The sequence below is a fragment of the Rhinolophus hipposideros genome (assembly GCF_964194185.1).
Source record: "Rhinolophus hipposideros genome assembly, chromosome: 7".
Taxonomy (NCBI): Eukaryota; Metazoa; Chordata; class Mammalia; order Chiroptera; family Rhinolophidae; genus Rhinolophus; species Rhinolophus hipposideros.
In genome coordinates, this window is record NC_138053.1 from 66295090 (window position 1) to 66314892 (window position 19803).

The 19803-nt window shown below is 34.4% G+C and overlaps 2 protein-coding genes across 6 annotated transcripts in view; one reads left to right on the forward strand and one right to left on the reverse strand.

Annotated features, from left to right (window-relative positions):
* Positions 1–3340, forward strand: part of PLPP1 (phospholipid phosphatase 1) — a 77939-nt gene extending 74599 nt beyond the window's left edge. Inside the window, exons 6-7 of one of the 4 annotated variants that reach the window (XM_081053734.1) lie at positions 169–323; positions 2505–3340. In XM_081053734.1, coding sequence (XP_080909860.1) covers positions 169–321 — 153 coding nt within the window. In that variant the 3' untranslated portion in view covers positions 322–323; positions 2505–3340. Of the gene's footprint in view, positions 1–168; positions 790–2504 lie in introns of those variants that run through there. The other 3 variants (XM_081053736.1, XM_081053735.1, XM_081053737.1) reach the window with 3 other exon arrangements.
* MTREX (Mtr4 exosome RNA helicase) overlaps positions 533–19803 on the reverse strand; it is a 75751-nt gene continuing 56480 nt past the window's right edge. The window contains exons 22-27 of one of the 2 annotated variants that reach the window (XM_081053733.1): positions 18475–18638; positions 14781–14886; positions 11534–11590; positions 8488–8650; positions 2127–2231; positions 533–815 (exon numbers count right to left, since the gene is read on the reverse strand). In XM_081053733.1, coding sequence (XP_080909859.1) covers positions 763–815; positions 2127–2231; positions 8488–8650; positions 11534–11590; positions 14781–14886; positions 18475–18638 — 648 coding nt within the window. In that variant the 3' untranslated portion in view covers positions 533–762. Of the gene's footprint in view, positions 816–1860; positions 2232–8487; positions 8651–11533; positions 11591–14780; positions 14887–18474; positions 18639–19803 lie in introns of those variants that run through there. The other variant, XM_081053732.1, reaches the window with a different exon arrangement.

Sequence of the window (19803 nt, forward strand, 5' to 3'; positions counted from 1 at the left end):
TCCCTTTTAACAAAAATTCCCGTTAGCCACTAATTTTTTGTATCCTTAACTGTACCCCGTGCCAGATAATATATATCGTTTTGTTTATTTTTGCAAACTGCTTATTGCAACTTTCTATTATATTGTTAAATACCTTGTCCCATTCTAACTATCACCTGTTCTATACAGGCTGTGTATGTATCAGATTTCTTCAAGGAGAGAAACTCTCCTTTTAAAGAAAGAAAAGAGGAGGACTCTCATACAACTCTGCACGAAACACCGACGACGACGACGACAACGACGACAACGGGGAATCACTATCGGAACAATCACCAACCATGAAGGTGATAGAATACCCGGATGAACCTGGCCTGCTTTCTAAAGGAAAATGATTGCAACCTGAGGGCAAGATGTGTCTTTCTTGCTGGTGTACAAGCCTTTAAGGACTGCTGCTGCTATACCTTGGATGCCCACTTTACCTGTGTGTATATAGATACATTTAACACAACAGTTATCTAATAGCTCGAAGTTAATGAAAAAAATTCAAGCCTTTCACTAAAACAATACCCCACCTGTACATTTTTATTAAAAAAATGTAATGCTTATATACAAATGTGTATGTAATATGCTTTCTTAGAATGATGCTTGATAAACATTTTAATACGTATGATATTTAAGAGGACAACTGCTGTAAGATGGAAGAACCAAGTCGATACTTGTAGCATTTGTAGTCAACTGCAGACAGGTGGTGAACAATTTAAAATCCTACATTCCTTTAGATGACTATAAGTAAAGGCTGGCAGCAAACACAATATCTCTCTTGATTTTGGTGATTCCTAAGAGAGAAGAAAATATGGTTTAGACTTTCAAGACTACAAAGAACATAATTCCCTTCTACTGGGGTTGTCAAGACAGTAGAACAGTCCCGATTAAATTGGTAAGATCAGCCTGGAAAATACAAAATCTTGCTGGTCTGAAAGATACCTAGAGGAGTTGACAGCCATCTCTGAGAGGCAGGGAACTTAGAGACCAGACCCCTGTTCTTAGATGTCGACTCTAAAGTACGTACATACGTTATGTGTGTGTGGGTAAAACTATTAAAAAAAAAAAAGAACTTTCAACCTGAAGACACATTTTCAGTTCCCATGTCAAATTTTTTCTGAAGTAAGGACAACCATAAATTTTTATTTAAAAAGTTTACATAACTAGTCTTAAATGATTAAGTCAATCATTATATCAGCCTGCCTCTATCAATGGAAACATAAGCGAGTTTTTGCAAACTTCTAAGGACACTAAGTTGTCAACAGAAATAACTAGGGCTGCCTGGGATAGCATCATGGCTGCTGCTAATCTCTGATGCTCTAACTCAGTCCTTCACGTGGCCAGTATTCAGATGGCGTGAAACTATTCCCAAACATGTTTTAACACCTCCTCCCACGACTACTACCTTGGTCCAGCTCTCCTTTCTTGATCCGGTCTTCCTGCTTCCACCTTGCTACTCTAGACTTGTGTATAATGCAACAGCAAGAACTGCCTTGTAAAACCCAGTCAGAGCACACCACTCCTGTGATCTAAACCTCCAGTCATTTCAAAGGAAAAAGCAGAGGGTTGGGGGCTACGCAATTATTTCACAGTTCTCCAACCCCTACCACTCTGCTCCTTGCTTCCTCTGCCTCCTTGCTCACTGGCTTCTTGTTACTCAATGGGCCTGAATGAAGGGCCCAAATCCACTCTCCGACGGGGCTCTTAGACCATCTCATCTACCCCCCAGTTCCCTATTGTCTCTTTGTTTTTTTCTGTAGTTATCACTATCTGATATATTTTAATTGTTGACTTATTATCTATCTCCCTGTGCTAGAATGTAAGTTCCATGAAGGCAGGGATTTGTGTCTTTTTGTTCACTGCTGTATCCCCTCGTGCTTAGAACAATGCCTGGCATATAGTGCACAATAAATATTTGTACATACATATATATAAAATCTCAAAACTCCTTCCCAGACACTCTAAAATGTTATTTAAACACTACTAGATGGCCCTCCATTGCAATCCAAACAGTTGAAAATGTTCTCCTACATTGTGGTCAAGAGCTCCGGTCTCACAAGATTTGCCCGAGTTATTAGAGAAACACTTATGGAATGGATACTGACCTTCCGCAAATTTATTTTCCAGCTCAGTGTTTCCAATGGCTTTTGCTGCTTGACACATTTGTCTAAGCAGTTCTTCCAGGCGCCTCATACAACGTATTATGCTGCCTGGACAGAAAAGGAAACAAATCACTTGTAAAATGGAAATAATCAGGAATAGCAGAACTTCTGTTAAGAGGCAAGGCAGGAAAACACGGGATTAACTGATAGTACTTTCAGGGACTTCCCACGTTGCAAATCTGCTAGCAAGCAGACTTGACTGGCTGCCTCCTAGGCACTAGGAACGGTACAAAGATGAAAAATTTAATTCCCATCCTTGATAGGACTAATGGTAGGAAGAGCCATGGCTTTATTATAACGTGTTCACACTTGCTCTTACAGAGGTAAGTAAACAAAAGGCCCTGGGAGCAGAAGAGAGCAACTTTGGGTGAAGGCCAGCAATATAACCCGTCTGTAGGACGAAGAGGCGTCTGTCAGGCGGACAAGGGATGATCACTGAGGCAGTGCAGAAAAGCCTGCAAACTGCAGCTATCCCAGGACCCCAGGAGCCTGGCCTACTGAGGCACTTGGATACCATCCTGTGAAGAGAATGCAACCGGAGATTTTTAAGCAGGGGAGTAACAGGATCAGATTTGTCATTTGAAAGGTGCAATTATTCATTCTTCTTGACTTTAAATAGACTCTTTCATCAGCGCTTTCTTCACACAGTGTGTCCTCAAGGAAGTGCAAAAGAGGAGATAAGCGTTTTCCCATTGGACTTGACACCTTCTGAGACAAGTGTTTGTAACAAATCTGAAGCTGTAAACAGTTTCTCTTCTATCAGACTTGAGCAAGGAGGGGCCTGGGATCCTTTCTCTTAAGTGCTACCTGCCTAAGTTTAAAACTCTTAGGACTTGAATGTCTGACATACGTTAGGAGTATCAGTACTCTCTGATAAGGCAAGCTATGAACTCACACTTCAGGTCCTTATTAAGTCCCTGCAACACTGGAATAATTCATTAACATTTACCAAGTTCTTCTGACACACTCATTACACAGTGTTGAGGGTTCCTTTTCATCTTTTAATGCCCTCCACATTACGTTCCCATGTGCTCAAGGGGGGGAATCAGCACTTCATGGATTATTGTAAGAAATAAATGAATACATGTGAAAAATGCTTAACCAGTGTCAACAACTCAAAAGAAGCTCAATAAACGTTGTCTGTATTTGTTACTTTTGTTCTTAGCTGTTAGGAATGGTGGACTCCAATTGCAGTGAAAGAGGAAATCCAGTTACAGTAACTTTTGAGATAGAAGAGAGGGTGGGGGTTAGGAATGGAGGAGTTAATTATATATATTACCTATGCAACCAGATATTAAATATTTATTTTGCAAATACTTCTGTTCAAAGACAATTAAATTAGGTAATAGCTAAAAACGTAAATACCGGGGGTGCCAAAAATATGTATACACATGACTAGTATTCATCTTTTGTTATTGGAATATATTATAATTTCAATAGTTTTTTTCATTTCTTAAAATGTGTATATTTTTTTGGCACCCTCTGTATATAGCACTGTAAACAAGGAACATAGCAGATTCTCATAAGTCATTCAAAATCGAAATGAAATTCTACACAATGTCTTCTGCTACATAAGGCATCGGAGACTGAGGTACCCCCTCTCACAGACAGTTTTGCTGACTTCAAATGTGTACCACGAAATACTACAGATAACCGGATACTGTTTTGGTATTTTTACAAACTAACTCCTGTTAATAATCAGAGTCTGCAAAAGTTATCAGAGGCCAAACCATATGAAATAAACTGCTAAGATAAGCTATAAACTAAAGCAAGTAAATGCACATCTGAGCCAGGGAGCGCTGCCATGTCACACTATGTTAACACGCCAACTTCTGGAAAATTTAGTTCCACTTTCAGATAACATGAGAACAATTAATAAAATCAGGCCAGGAGGTATAGGGTTGCACATACAATGGCTGTGGCTACTGGCTACAGTGTCTCATCAACTAATCACCAAGTGTGTGTCCTCACATGTGCACACCGCCCCAGGAGCCTCAGCATCAAGGCTGTTCCCCACAAGGATTAATGAAAACGGCTGCGAACGAGTGAATTATCCAGCGTATTTCCTACCTACTACAGTTCTCTCTAGTCCAAGGGTTCTCCTTATTCCCAGCTTTGGAAATCATTCTGCCACATCCATCAGGACCAGCTAGATTAAGTGCCACACAAAAGCTACAAAGCCATGACCCCAGGGTGTCAACCTCACAAGAAACAGAAACACACTAACCTAATGATTTGTTACCAATCTTTTTATCTGGGCTTGCCAGAGTTTTAGAAAATAAACTTGAATTCTTACTAATCATTGCCTTTAAAAAAAATGTAAAATACACATGAAACTCACCACTTTAAAGTGTACAATTCAGTGTCACTGACCTTTTTAATACTCAGGTTTACATTATCATTCTGAAGAATTCACAGTGAGATATAATTCACATAACATAAAATTCACCCTTTTAATCAAGTGTACAATTCAGTGGTTTTTACTATATTCGGAGTTATACAACCATAAGCACTGTACAATAGGTGGCCTTTGTGTCTGCCTTCTTTCCCTTAGAACCTTCATTCCTTTTTCTAGCTGAATACTGTTCCTTTGAATGGATATAACAATTTATTCACCCACTGATGGACATTTGGGCACACATGCTTTAAGGGCAATTTTGTGAACATTAGGCTCATCTGGTTCTTGAACAAAACAGCATCGTTCTCATTGAGGATAGAAAGCAACACATTTCTCCGAATAGTATTTCCACCTCCAGCTTTCCCGTGTCCCCCAAAGTGGTTCGCCATAGTTCATGTCCTGAATCTGATTTAATACTCTTATCTAGGTGATTTAAATGGTTTTGGCCTGAGGTTGTTAGGATCACAAATATATTTTCCTGCAACTATTCACCACTAGATGCCAGCTTAGTTAGGCTGAACCCTTTCTGGAGGGCAGCGGCTCTGTTGCTCACATGCACCCAGCACAGTGTCCGATCCCACGGGTCTCAGTCATTACTCATCAAATGACTAAGTGTGAGGTACTTATTCCAAGGTCATTTAGTAGCAAAATTTAAACAAAGAAATGATACATATTAATAAAATATTACCCATCATTTTTAGCCAAAGTATTTCTGAAAAACAAATCCACTGGAAAATCCCTAATGACATTGGTATACCCTGTCCTAAGGAAGGGTAAAACTACTCGTATGACGGATGAAAGGCATTTAAGAAGAGTGTGTAGTACGGGCAGAGTGTGGGAGTGCACTACACAGAACTGCTCAAAAAAATCTATGGCAGGCTGAAGTGCAGTAAACAGTAATAATTTGCCACAGGAGCTTTCCTGATTATGTGTGTTAAGTGGAAAGCAAGTCCTTTATGTGTAGTGAAGAGTACAGTGTTGTTTATATTTTATATACTTATAAATAGTAATGGTCGCTGTCTGGGTTACAATGCATCTACTACATGGATGAGTAGACTGAAACCACAGGCGTTAACCCATACAAATACTTTTTAAATTGCTATTCAAATTTAGTTTGATGGAAATAAACTACATGCTATCATTTTTTTCCCAGGGTGATAACAGAGGAAATATTTATATGAAGTCTTCAGAATTCCTCAACTGAGTCCCAGTATAAACTCTTCTCTTGCATCAGACATCCCCCAGACACATGGTGTTCATCATTATGTTAACTAACCCCAGTTAATGTCTGAAAAATACTTAAAACTATTTCTGAGGCTCATCACATGATATGATCAGACCTTTTTATTTTCGCACAAAAGAAAATTAAGAATCTAATTAGAAACAAATATGGTTTGAGCACAGCACATTAAAAAGTTGCAATGTAGTCATTTTCTGCCTGTAAAAATACCATACTGTGGGCTCATGCTTTGATTATAGTATTTTTCCAATTACATAAAGAATGTACAATTATAAGATGAGGAGAGAATGGATATTCTGAAATGGAAGAACTAAATAATAATATGGTAAAAAAAAGGGGGGTGGGGTGGGATGGGTGAGGGAGACACAGTACGTTGGAAAAAGGAAATACTATCCTAGTAAAGCAAGGTTCTGTTTTTTTTTTTTCCTGTTTAATTACATGTTTCATTTTTAAGAGTTAATATACAGGTCTATCCCAATTTTAGGAAAAGTTTGATTGCTATAATGGCACCCAAACCCAAATACATGAAAAGTGTGATGTTAGATGAAATTTCAAGTTATAGTTATAAAGTGAATTCCTAAAATTTTCAAACTTATATTTCTCAAGCAAACTGTGATGTAAAAATCGTCCCAAGGAATTGAAAGGGAGCAAAATAGATTTCAGGAATGCTAATATGCTATGGAAAAGGTCAGCTCCTCAGGGTGGAACTACAAACTGTCTTCAATTTTAGCAGTTTAAGATTGATCTTCCATACTGTGATAAATTTTCCACTTAAGTATAAAAAACAGAAAAATAATACACAAAACAATTTTATAGGGTTCCCTAGATTTCCAGGTCTGTTTGCCCTTGATTTTTCTTAAAAACAAAACAAAAACTGTTCTCCCCTATGAACCACTATTGTTTTATGTCATTGTGTTTGACTTTTCAGAGAAGTAGATATTATATAAACATGAGCTATTATATATTAACAAGTTTTGGAATTATTTAGGCATAAAACAGTCATTAAGTTTCCCTTATGTTTCAAAAAGATGTTGAACTGAAGAGTGGTGGCGCTGTATTTGATTGCCTATGTGCCTCTGAAACACACAACTGTCACAAATCTACCTGGATTCTGTCCGGTGTATTATGCAATGCTCTCAAGTGAACTGAGTATGTCATGCTTCCCTCTTCTCATATCCTCAAATGTTACTACCTACCATGAACTATATTACAGACCGTACCATTCCTACAGGCATGAATTTCCAATGGATGGAGATGATATAATCTAGGTTGGGATTTAAGAAGTCTCTAGGTTATCCAAAATTCAAGAATAAGGTACTATGGTGTTTAGATGAAGTTATCAACTACCATGTGACTTGTAGTCACAGAGACCAGGGATCAAATCACAGTGCTATCACGTACTATACTTCCATACTTTGGCCAAATTATTTACTTTTTAAAAACTATCTCCTTGCGCAAAGTGGAAATATCTACCCTGAGTTTCTATGTTGGTGATTAGATCTAAATTATATAAAGTGCTTATTATTAGCATAATGTCTGGTACAAAGTAGCTACTTAATGATCTTACCAGTAGCAGAATACAATGTTCAGAGGCAGATTTTGGGACCATATTGCTAAATGATCATTTAACGGCAGCTTAGAAATAAACTTTAGGGAAAGGACTAAAACAGCATACCATAATAAAAAAATAATACGCAATAAACTATTAATACTTAAAATCTTGCGTGTGTTAATTTCAACGTTAATATAATGGAGTAAAGGCCCACAGGTGAACATTTTAGTACTCTGCTGCAGAGATGTTTAACCTATGCATCATAAAAATCAATGATTAATAAACTCAGTAATCTATCAGTCTTTAATATACCAGTTAAAAAGCATATAATATTGGATGTGTTAAAAATACAATTTTTCTCAAAATAAATCTATAAGCAATAGTAATTTAAAAAATATTCTTATAATAATCTCTATGAAGTCCAAGTTCATTTATTTTCATTTCTAAGAAAGTTCAATGTGAATATCTAATTTTATAACTCAGCACTATAAATATCTACTTAAGCCAACCTTTTGGAATGAATACAATTTCTAAATATGGTTTTCTCTACTGTGCTTACTTTTTTGCTTCCTGCAATTCACTTATAATTACTCCTTATATATTCCCTTTGCCTTTATTTTTCCATTTAAAATTTCTCTTTAGTTATTTTCCAATCTTTTAAAATTCTACTCACTAATCTGTTTCATGTCAGTCAGTAAAAGTCTGACTGAAGCAACATTTGTTATTTGAAATGCAATGATGAACAACATTTTCAACTGTTATTTTTCAGTGGAATTATATAGGAAGCCATTAAGCCATTACCAAGAGAACCAAACCAAAAAGTAAAAATACCCAAGTATGACTTACCAGCATCATCTGTTTACCTGGCACAGGATTACAAACTGTTGAAATAGTTTCCTAAGGAATTTCTAACGAGCAGACTATGCTTATTAAATAAATAACACAAAGGATTTGTGGAGAATAGTTTTGATCTACATAGGCAGAAGATTCCATTTTGTTACCAAAATTAAAAATAACGTATTATTCATGTTTAGTTAAAACAATGTCATCCTAAGTACGTATACATATGTACCTATATCAAAAGGAAATGCATGTATACAAAATGTAACCATACCTTCAAAGACATCTGTCATTTTGCAGATATGGGCAAAGGTAGCTCCAGTTGCCCAGGTATATACCACATCCATTAAGTGAGGTTTGAAAGAGCTTAGGTAAGTTTCCTCATCAATTTCCAATTTGGCTTCTGCTGAAACTTTTGCAATTCGTTTAGCACATTCCTTTGAAGATAAAAGATATACTTAAAATTTCTTACTTATGATCTCCCATATCACTTTTTTCTTTAGTATTCCACAAGGTCCCTTTTTCTTTCCTATTAATACTCGTACAATTTGGATATTCTGCTTCTAAGGAATCACAATGCCTTTTCAATTGTAAGTGAACAGCAAAGTTTCCCCCTTATGTTGAAGTAATTAAGAAAAATATATCAGGATCATGATTTTCACCCAGTTATACCTTTACTTCAAAAAACAAACTCTTCATTAAAATTATTCAAGAGTAGCATTTAACTAATCTCTAATTGTTTCATTAACAAAAACAGTAACAAAACAGGTTTAGAGATACACAAATCCAATGGCAAAATGATGCTTTCACCGCACCAATGCTTAAAAAATGTAAATTTGAATATTTTTTCCCCACAATGAGAAATCAGATCCTTTCTTTTCTCCTTGGTAATCGAAACGATCAAAAACACCTTCGCCAGAAGACACAAAAAAATGGAAAAACATTCCGTTTGTTCATGGGCTGAAAGAATCAAATAGTTAAAATGGCCATATTACCCAAAGCAATATACAGATTTAATGCAATCCCCATCAAAATCCCAATGGCATTTTTTAGATAAATGAAACAAAAAAATCATCAGATTTTTTTGTATGGAACCACAAAAGACCCCAAATAGCCAAAGAAATCCTAAGAAAAAAGTACAATGCTAGAAATATCACACTCCCTGACTTCAGCTTATACTACAGGGCAACAACAATCAAAACAGTATTGTATTGGCAGAAAAACACACACACAGATCAATGGAATACAACTGAAAACCCAGAAATAAATCCACATAAATATGGACAGACAATTTTTGACAAAGAAGCCAAAAACACAATGGAGAAAAGACAGCCTCTTTAATAAATGGTGCTGGAACTGAGAGAATTGGAAACCCAAGTGCAAAAGAATGAAACTAGACTGCTGTCAGCATGTACCAAAATTAACTCAAAATGGATTAAAGACCTAAACATAAGACTTGAAACAATAAACTGCATAGAAGAAAACATAGGTACTAACCTTATGGACCTTGGGTTCAAAGAGGATTTTATGAATTTGACTGCAAAGGCAAGGGAAGTAAAAGCTAAAATAAACGAATGGGACTAAATCGAACTAAAAAGCGTCTGCACAGCAAAATAAACCATCGACAAAATAAAGAGGCAACTAACCGAATGGGAGATGTTTGCAAACAACGCCTCAAATAAGGGGTTAATATCCAAAATAATATAAGGAACTCATACAACTCAACAAAGAAACAATCCAAAATTAAAAAATGGGCAGAGGACCTGAAGAGACATTTCTCCAAAGAGGACATACAAATGGCCAATAGACATATGAAAAAATATTCAACATCACTAATTGTCAGAGAAATGCATATAAAAACCACAATGAGATATGACCTCACACCAGCTAGAATGGCTATCATCAACAAGACAAATAGTACACAAATAGTAACAAGTGTTGGAGAAAAAGGAACCCTCATATACTGTTGGTGGGAATGCAGATTGGTGCAATCGCTATGGAAGGCAGTGTGGAAATTCCTCAAAACATTAAAAATAGCATGACCATATGACACAGCAAAAAATCTACCCCAAAAATCTGAAAACATTTATCTGTAAAGCTATATGTGCTCCGATGTTCATTGCAGCTTTATTTATGATGGCCAAGATGTGGAAACAACTGAAGTGTCCTTCGATAGATTGCATAAAGAAGTTGTGGTATATATACACAATGGAATACTATTCTGCCAGAAGAAAAGACGAAATAGTGCCATTTGCGACAACATGGATGGATCTTGAGATTATTATGCTAAGTGAAATAGGTCAGACAGAAAAAGTAGAGAACCATATGATTTCACTGATATGTGGTATATAAAACTAAAAACAACAAAAGAACAAGACAAACTAATGACACAAAAACTCACAGACACAGACAATAGTTTAGTGGTTACCAGAGGGTAAGGAGGGTGGGGGGAGGGAGATGAGGGTAAAAGAGGTCAAATATATGGTGATGGAAGGAGAACTGACTGGGTGGCGAACACACACTGTGATATATAGATGATGTAGTACAGAAGTGTACACCTGAAACCTATGTAACTTTACTAACAATTGTCACTGCAATAAATTTTAATTAAAAAAACAACAACAAAAAACCAAGAAACAAAACAAAGAAACACCTTTGCCTATAAAGATTTCTGTGGTTCTGGAATTTTAAATTTCTTAGTAATACTAAGGGATGCTAAATGTTCCATTCAAGGAGACTTATGTTATGATTCACTTTTCATTCCTCTTTCAATGTCTTAAAAGTTCATCTTTCCCTATCTTTCTGCATAATGTTGAAAAGGCAGACAAAATGAGTAAGAAAATAAAAAGACACAAATTTCTCATCCTAAGAAAATAGTAAGACACAAATTAATTACTATAGCTACTGTGGCTTTGAGGACCCAGGGATAAGTATGTTCTTAGAATAAAGAATATTTTAAAACTTTGTTGTAAACTAGAATGGAAAAATGAATAAAATCCTAGTCCATCAAGATGCCATTCTTAATCCCAAGGAAAACAATGCAGGCACTGAATTGTTAGTATAGCCTATCTACATTATGTGCACTCAAAGCAACTGTATACAATTTATTACATTGGTGGGGGAGAATGTTTAATTAACATAAAATCACAAATGTTATAATATGCTATAAATAGCATTAAATGACATGACTAACATCAAATGACATCTTTAATCCTGAAAGAAGCTGTCTCTGTTGAATGATAAATACTATGATTAGACTTAAAAATGTTTATTTTACAATATACTATTCATAAAATATGTAGTTCAGAAAAAAATATTACCTGCATTTGACGAAGCGGTCCTGCTAATTGCTCTGTTAATTTGGGCATCTCACTAGACTAAAAGAAAAGAAAGATTAGATGTAAAAAAACCTAAATTAAAATGCCATACATACATACTACCTGCTTTAACAAAACAAAGTTTTTATGATGTCCATTAATATCAAATTATAAAACTTTAGACATAAGCATTTAGTTTCTAATCAACTCTCAGTTTATGTACATAAAAATACCACTCCTCTCAACCTAAATTATAATATTCTATTATATTTCAGAGGAAAATAGTTCTCTACTAAATTTGCAAAGTGTGCTCAACTAGCTATTTTCCGTGACCATAAATGGAACTGAGGGAGAGCAACTACTGTGAACATGCATAGTAGTTTAGTTACATCAAAATTATTATAAACTCTTTTATCATAGTTTGACTTTCAAACAATTTTGGCTTCTAGGTAACTCTCAATCTGTGGAAACTGAAAATTTGTGATAAAGAACATTAAAAACATGTCCTCAATTTTTTTACCCAGGTATTTCTATCTCTCTAACACTGTATAACACAGTTAAAATTTTAATCTGAGTTTGTATTCTTAATATTGCTTTCCCACTAGTGAAAAGTTTGTCAATTTCTCAACTAGAACAATAGGAGTTCAAGTCTATTACTAACTAGCCAAATGAACTTAGACAAGCTGCTAGAATTCTGTGTTGGTTTCTTACCCTGTCAAAAAGAAGTAAAAAGTCAGATCCTAAAAATCTACAGGCTTTTGATTAGAAAAAAGAAATTATTTTTGTACAAATTTTGACAAAATTAGTCTTACTATACAAAAAACATTACTAGAATGGTTTGCATACATGTGTGGGATAGGATTTAAAATAATTATAATTTTTTAAAAAAAGCAATTATAAGTTAGTTACAATAGATATGCCTTTATTTTAAGCATCAGTATTTACATAGGACTTGGTTTTGATTTTTATCTTGTATACATATTATGTAATAAATCATGAACCAGGTTCCATATTATTCCTGTTAAAAGCATGATGAAAAGCAAAATGGCCAGAATGAACTCAACCTCTCAGGTTAATAGTGAAAAGAATGCAAAAGTGCGAAATGTCTTTGACATAGTGTCTATTTATGGTCAGCAGTTACCGATCGCTTCCACTCTCCTGGTCACTGTAAGTAGAAGGTACTGGTCTTGATATAAGTAAACTAAGTATGATTTTTGCCAATGCTCTCCCACCAGGTATGTGCAGTTCGTTTCTTCATCTCTCCTTTAAAGCCTCAATTCAAATTATCAGTGAGGCCTCTTCTAATCACCTTATTTAAAATAAAACCACCATCCCCTCAAAAATTCCCATCTGCCTTCTCTGCTTCACTTTTCTCCACAATCCTCACCACAATTTGACATAATTTGTGTGCATTTTATTTCTTTATTGTTATCTTCATCCACTCGCATATAAGTATCATGAAGGGAAAAATTTCTGCTCTAGCTCTAGAGCCTAGATCTGTGCATTGCATGCAGTGGGTGCTCAATAAATATGTGTAGTTACTTGATACCTATAAAGACTGTATGCTGACTTTAGTTTCAATGATACAAAAATGTGGGGGCATAGTTTTAGAAAGAACACATTTTCTAATAGAAGTTAGAATATCAAGCAGACTATACAATGTATTTATAACAAGTATCTTACTATATTTATCTTTCTTTCTGGCTAGAAAACATTCTTTTAAAAGTATCAAAAAAATTCCATGTCACTTTTAATGTAATTTTTCACCTTGATGTTGAAAGGCACCACCATAAGAATTGATGACACTACATATAACACAGTGTGATTTCACTGAACAAATCTTAAACACATATAGTAACGTCCTGCCCCAATATTTAATTAAGAGTCCTGTTTTGGCTAAGCCCAACTCCTTTGAAGAGGTAACAAACTTGGTCTCTTGGAGGACTATATTTTTGTAGTGCCACATTAAGAAAAAAAAAAAGCACAATTCAAGAAATTAGCCACAAGACAAAGTTTGCCATAGGTAGAAGATCACCAATCCTCAGATACCCTCTAAACCTTAGATCTGTTCAAAGAAAATTTGACATTTTTAACAATTATCTTGGAAATTAATGAAATAAAATTTTGAACCTAAGTTATATGACAACCAGACAAGATTTTGCAAAGTAATGCATTCTTCATGTGCAAATTACTTCATAGATGCATAGCACGCGTTCTCAGGGGAACATAAATTGTTTTTGGATTACTGTCCTATTTGTTTTCATTGCCCCTATAACTGTAATTCTAATCAGTAATCAGGGAGCTGAGAGAAAAGTACCTGTCTACTTAAAAAAGTAGTTATGTATTTTATCTGATTAATGAATAGAGGTAGTTAAAAGTTAAACAGATCAATGGCAGAACTAAAAAAAGCAATTTGTCTTACACAATTTACTTAAAAGTTAAGAGTATATGGTACTCCCAATAAAATTTAAAAAAAAAAAAGCACATGGTAAAAAAAAGGTCCTCTAAAAATTTAGACAGCAATATTGAAATTATTTTTAGAAGGCTAATGTCTGTCTTATTCTGTCCAGTTCATCCACAATTAATAAATTTTAAGATTTAAAATGTTAAACGTGCACGTTACATTTTTAAAATAAATCATATCGGTTTTTGGACTAAAGTAGAAAGGTGATTATGTTCTTGTGGTATTCCATTAGCACTTTTTTTTTTTTCTCAAGAAATGGAGAAAGTGAAGTAATTACTCACATGGAAAAATTACTGCTAAACCAGCAATAAAAATCTCTGGCCACTACCACAAAACCTGCCTATGAAAATTTAGACTATGGTAGTAGGATCAGCGGCTTCCTAGTTATTCTCCAGTATTGGGAAGAGGGTTCACCCTCACCATCCCCTTTTATTTTTACTAATTTTGCTTAATTTCACATTCACTTACCTTTTTCTTTTGGGACTGTCTTACTAGGCTAGACTTTCAAACAATGCATTGAGTTATAGAACAAATTTAAAACCTCGACTTTAATTAATGGTGGCCATCCAAAAATAAAATCCGATTTCACTCTTCTTTCTGATAATATGCATTTAATTATGTATATTTATTTATCTGATTATATTTGTGTTAAAGTTATACTGATTTCTAATTAATATTACCCATATTATGTAAATATGAAGTAATATTTTGTAATTAAAATTATCCATATTAAAATTATAGTATATGTGAATTAATAAATAAGATGTGGTACATATATTAACTCACATTCTCTTGAAACACAAAGCAGCTTAGTAGTGCCGTTGCCTGTTCTGCAGACAGATCATTGAAAAGGCCATTGAACATCATCTCAGTTAGAAGGAGCTCATCAGCGCTACACCACCACACACACACAAAAAGAGAATAAATTTCAAATGTCAGAATATAAAAACATACATATGTACACACACATCTTTAAGATGTAGTTTTTAACAAAATGCATCATTTGACTATAAGGAGTAATCAATGAAAGCGACAAAGATTTATTTAACTAAGGAAATGGCAGGTCTTTATATTTACCAGTACTATACAAATAATAAATTTAAAATGGGTATTTCATATAAAGATCCCATTCTCGTTAAGTACCAAAATGCACATGTTTATTGAAATAAACAACCATTATTATAGCAGAAAAAACAGTCATCACTATCCATTTATTATCTGGATCCAAGGATCATTTTGTTTTTAACTTTATTTTACAAATAATTTATAAAATAAAGGGATAATAAAAAAACAACTTTATTAGAAATCTTAATTAGAATGTACCCATAGCAGACATAGATTTTACTGCATAATTTCGTGGTGCTGAGAATGTATATAACCGAGGTGTGCAATGGCGTTTGAATGCAACAAAGTGCTGTTCATCAATCAAGAATCTGGACAACATCCATGCAGTGAATATAATTCTCGATTTCAAATACATGTTTAATAGGCACAACATCATTACTTTTGTTTCTTTTTGCACATGCATCGTCAAAACACAGATTCCAAAGGTTAAATACATCTCTTTTAGTTTCGAGCTAATCATTAGTTTTGTTTCCTCTTTATTGTTAAAATATAATATTTTTAAACTTTGAGGTAATAATTTCATTGAAGAGGAAGGTCTTTTTGCTCCATAATTATACATTTTCACATTCAGATTCAAATTACAAAGATTAGAATAATCAGTCTAACAAATTTTTTTCATGATGTTTCTTATCACTTTCCTGATATTTACAAACATCTTCAGTATTTGACCACTTAAAAACCCTACCAAGAAAAATTTAGTGCACAAATCATAAAATATGAAATATTCTTATTACAAATCCTTGTTAACAAAATGGGATGGTCCAACTTATCACAAAACATTACATAAGTCCTTCTTGTTCAACAGAAGAGAGTAAGTTAAATAAGAATCTTAGAATTGTTTGTCCTTAGAAATATATTTATTAACTCACTGATTCTTGAGTTTGAGGGTCTGAGATTTTGCTTGTATGATTAAGTTCACCATTATCACTTTGTCTAGGGTGTTTTTTGTCTCTGTGTTTATCTTCTGATTTATGTAATACAGTAATTGCAAAATATCTTTCTTGGTTATTTTTCTCCTCGTCATCATTGGTGGAAAATGAAAAATTCTGAATTCTCAGCTGTGTCAACAAAAGCTAAAAGAGTCTACACAGAGATGGTGTTTCTACAATTTTATAATCAAGGCTCCATAAGGTATCTTACATTTATTAAAGGGTTTAGTGATCCATTCAGTAACTGTAACAATGTTACTCTTTTTTAAATTTTTAAAAAAGTGAAATTTTGTTTTCTGGAAGACTTGAAAAAAAAAAGTCATGAACTGGCAATCTTTACAAATAGTTTATTCAAAAATAAAGTTAAAAACTAAATTTGGGTTCCTGATGATAAACTGTGAGTTAAGTCAAGCAAAGAATACAAATAAGGCAAGATTATTTCAAGCAACTACAGTCTAATGTGTCAGGCAGACAACAAAGATAATAATCACACGATAGTGATCTAACAGAGGTTGATACAGGCAATTATATTAAAAATGTTGAGAATCTAAAATCGGATTATAGAAATTCAGACCAAGTTTCAGAAGATCTTGGGAAAAAATATGCAGGAATTAGCAGGATGTGGGGTGGGAGTGAGAGAAAGGTCATGCTAAGCGAAAAATGTCAATGTGTGGGATGTGGCAAAAGACTGGCTAAAGAGGGAACAAGAACATACTAAATTATGGAATTTATTCTAAAAGCAACAGAGAATCGCCAAGAAACGTTTATCAAAAGAATGACATGAAAGGATTTGTGCTTTGGAAAGAATACTCTGGGAATAGTCAAAAGGGCATGAATGTAGAGGAAACTACTCAGGAAAAAAGGAAAAGAGAGAGAAAAGAGAAAGAAGGAGTCTAGGATGACTCCCAAGTTTTTGCCTTTAATATCTGGATTTTATTCAGCAAAATAAGAGAACAGAGTAAGGAGCAAATCTGCGGGAAAGGTAACATGCATTGATATATGATGTTATCTCCACCTCTCTAAATATTCTCTTTTTAGAATAAAATCAATACCATTTTTCTAAGATTAAATCTAGCTGCAGATACCTAAGAGAAATTAATTTCTATATTAATTATTAAATACTATGTAACAGCACCAAGAAATAGTTTCAATAACATTAATGTTGGCAGATGAATCAGTAAACCACTGTGGTCTAGATTTAATACTAGGTAAATTATTAACCTTATGGTGCTTACGTTTCTTAATTACAGAGTAGGAAAGTTGAACTTTATCAGAGGCTAAAGGAAAACTAGAAGACTGTGGGGCAAATCTAATTTGAAGTAATGTTTTATTTGGCTCACACAGTGACTAAAAAAATGATTCTGAATTAGTCTGTGAACATTTAAAAATCAAGAGAGATTTTACCTAAAATTCTGGATTGTTGGCTTTTCTAAATTGGAAACTCTGTTATCACATTATTCTGTAACAACTAACTGGAGGTGGGTATTCACTGCCCCCTTTTGGTGGCCAAGAATTATCCTGTTCGCCAGTCTCTGCCAGGCCTCTGCAGATACTTGAGTTCATAACATCTGAACTAGATGATTAATAAGAATATGAAAAAGTCTTTACCAGCAATGATTGGAACCATATACAAGGTCTGTAATTCTCTGGCCTTGTCCATTAGGGCCATGATATGTACATAACAAACTGTTTCAAAAATGTCTTTTATGGACTCACTGAGCATAATGGTCATAACTACGGACAAAACAAGATATACCTTCAGGCTGATGGCAGTCATGTGGGACCACAAGCCAGAACCATCCAGTGGGCCCTTCCTGAGTTTCTGACCCACATAAATCACCAGAAAGAACACTGTGGTTTCATGTCATTCAATTTTAATATCATTTTTGATATGGCAAAAGATTACTGAAACAGACAGTAGCTTATATCCAATCTAAAGCTATGGCCTATGGGATGCTATGCTGTAATACCCTATTACAGCCCAAGACTTGAATAAAATCTCCTATACAAATAACAGGATAATAATGGTTATTAGAGTAAGTTTCAAGGTGGAAAAATGTTCATATTTTTAAAAAGATACAAAACTGTATAAACTGAGATTACAATTATGTAAAAATCTCACATTCATTAAAATATAGAAAAAGGACATACATCAAAAGCTAATGTTATGTTAATTAATGGGATCCAAGAGATTTTTTTTTAAATTTTCCTTTTCTGGAGTCAGACACACTAACGTTGCGCCACGAGGTCCTTAATTTTCCTTTTCTAATTTCTCAATTTCATGGTCAAAACCTGCATTTAATATAGAAGGTATTGTACAAACTTTGTAATTTTAAGACAGCTATTTTTTCTAAAAGATTAATAGCCCTCATTTAAAAAACAGTATCCCATTTTATAATCAGTTTACTGGAACAACCAGGTTTTACCTGCTTATCTCACAAGCCACTCGTCCTTTCATCTCTATGACATCAGAAGAGGTAGCAAATCCCAATCTCCTTAAAACACGTTTGCGACATCTGAGCTCGTCCATTTGTAGAACTGTTCTTGCTTTCTTTAGTTCTCGCTTTGCAGATTTAATATCTATTGCAATCTAAGGCAGAGAAAAATATAAAGGGAAGTTCAATAATAAAGTGAACAAAGTAAAATGGGATTTACTTATGACCTGAAAAAATATTTTATAGAGACATCTTACAACATACTTCTCTGTCAAAGCTTTAATGGTGTGAGGCGAAATATAGGAGTTTCTTACTTTCCCAGGATATTACACAAGAACATGTATCTGGTTATTAAAAACTAGCGAAAGTGTTAAATATATGGAAAATATTAAATGTCCATCTGAAAAATTTGAGGCAGAATAAGATTTAGGAGTTGTGAAAAGCTAAAGAAGTTGGGCAATAGAGCATGGCTCTTGCTTAAAATGAGGGGAATGAGGTAACCATCAGGAGGTAGAAAAAGTCAGTGGTAAATTAAGATAGGCTCTTCCAATACAGTATTCATTTGACAATCACGCAGGGTAGCTTAGGGAACAGGGAAAGAAAGATGAGGGTATATGAATCTTATCTCTTGACTACCTATGATGCCCTGAAGTGTTCCTTCTCTGTCCTCAAATGGTATCACAAATCTACTTAAGCTGGAAATGGCTTTAGCAAAGAGAATAGGTCTTTATTCTATAGATAGAGATAAAAGCTGAAAAGAAAAATATATGTTGAGGCCATCCTTTAGAATAGATGAGTTTTAAAATTCAGTTAATCAAGTAAATATTACATTTGTTCAACTGTGATGAGAATAGGATAGCACAATAGCAAGAAAACACTGGCATCCTGAAGTGGAGACCTGAAGTTCAGAAAAACACTGACAGGAAGTAAAATTTAGGGATTGAGAAGTTGAAATTCAAAGACTCTGGAATTTTGCAGACAATATACTAAGCTTCAGTTGGAGTAAAAATTAGAAAGCCACCGATGGTAGTCAGAAACATATTTATTGATAGCCAACTATGTACCCTATTTACAGTGTTACATTATTTCATTTAATTCTTATAGCAATCATATATGGTAGGTAACTAATATTAAATCTGGATTTTACAAAGATGAGAAAACGGAAGCAGAGAGAGACTGCTAAGTAAACTGGTCAAGATCACGGAGTTAGTGAGTGATAAAGATGGGGTTCAAATCCAGGCTATCAGACTTTAGAATCCAAGCACTTAGCGATTACTTATAGTTCTATGAACAGGTGTACTGTCATAATGCTCTCAGGAT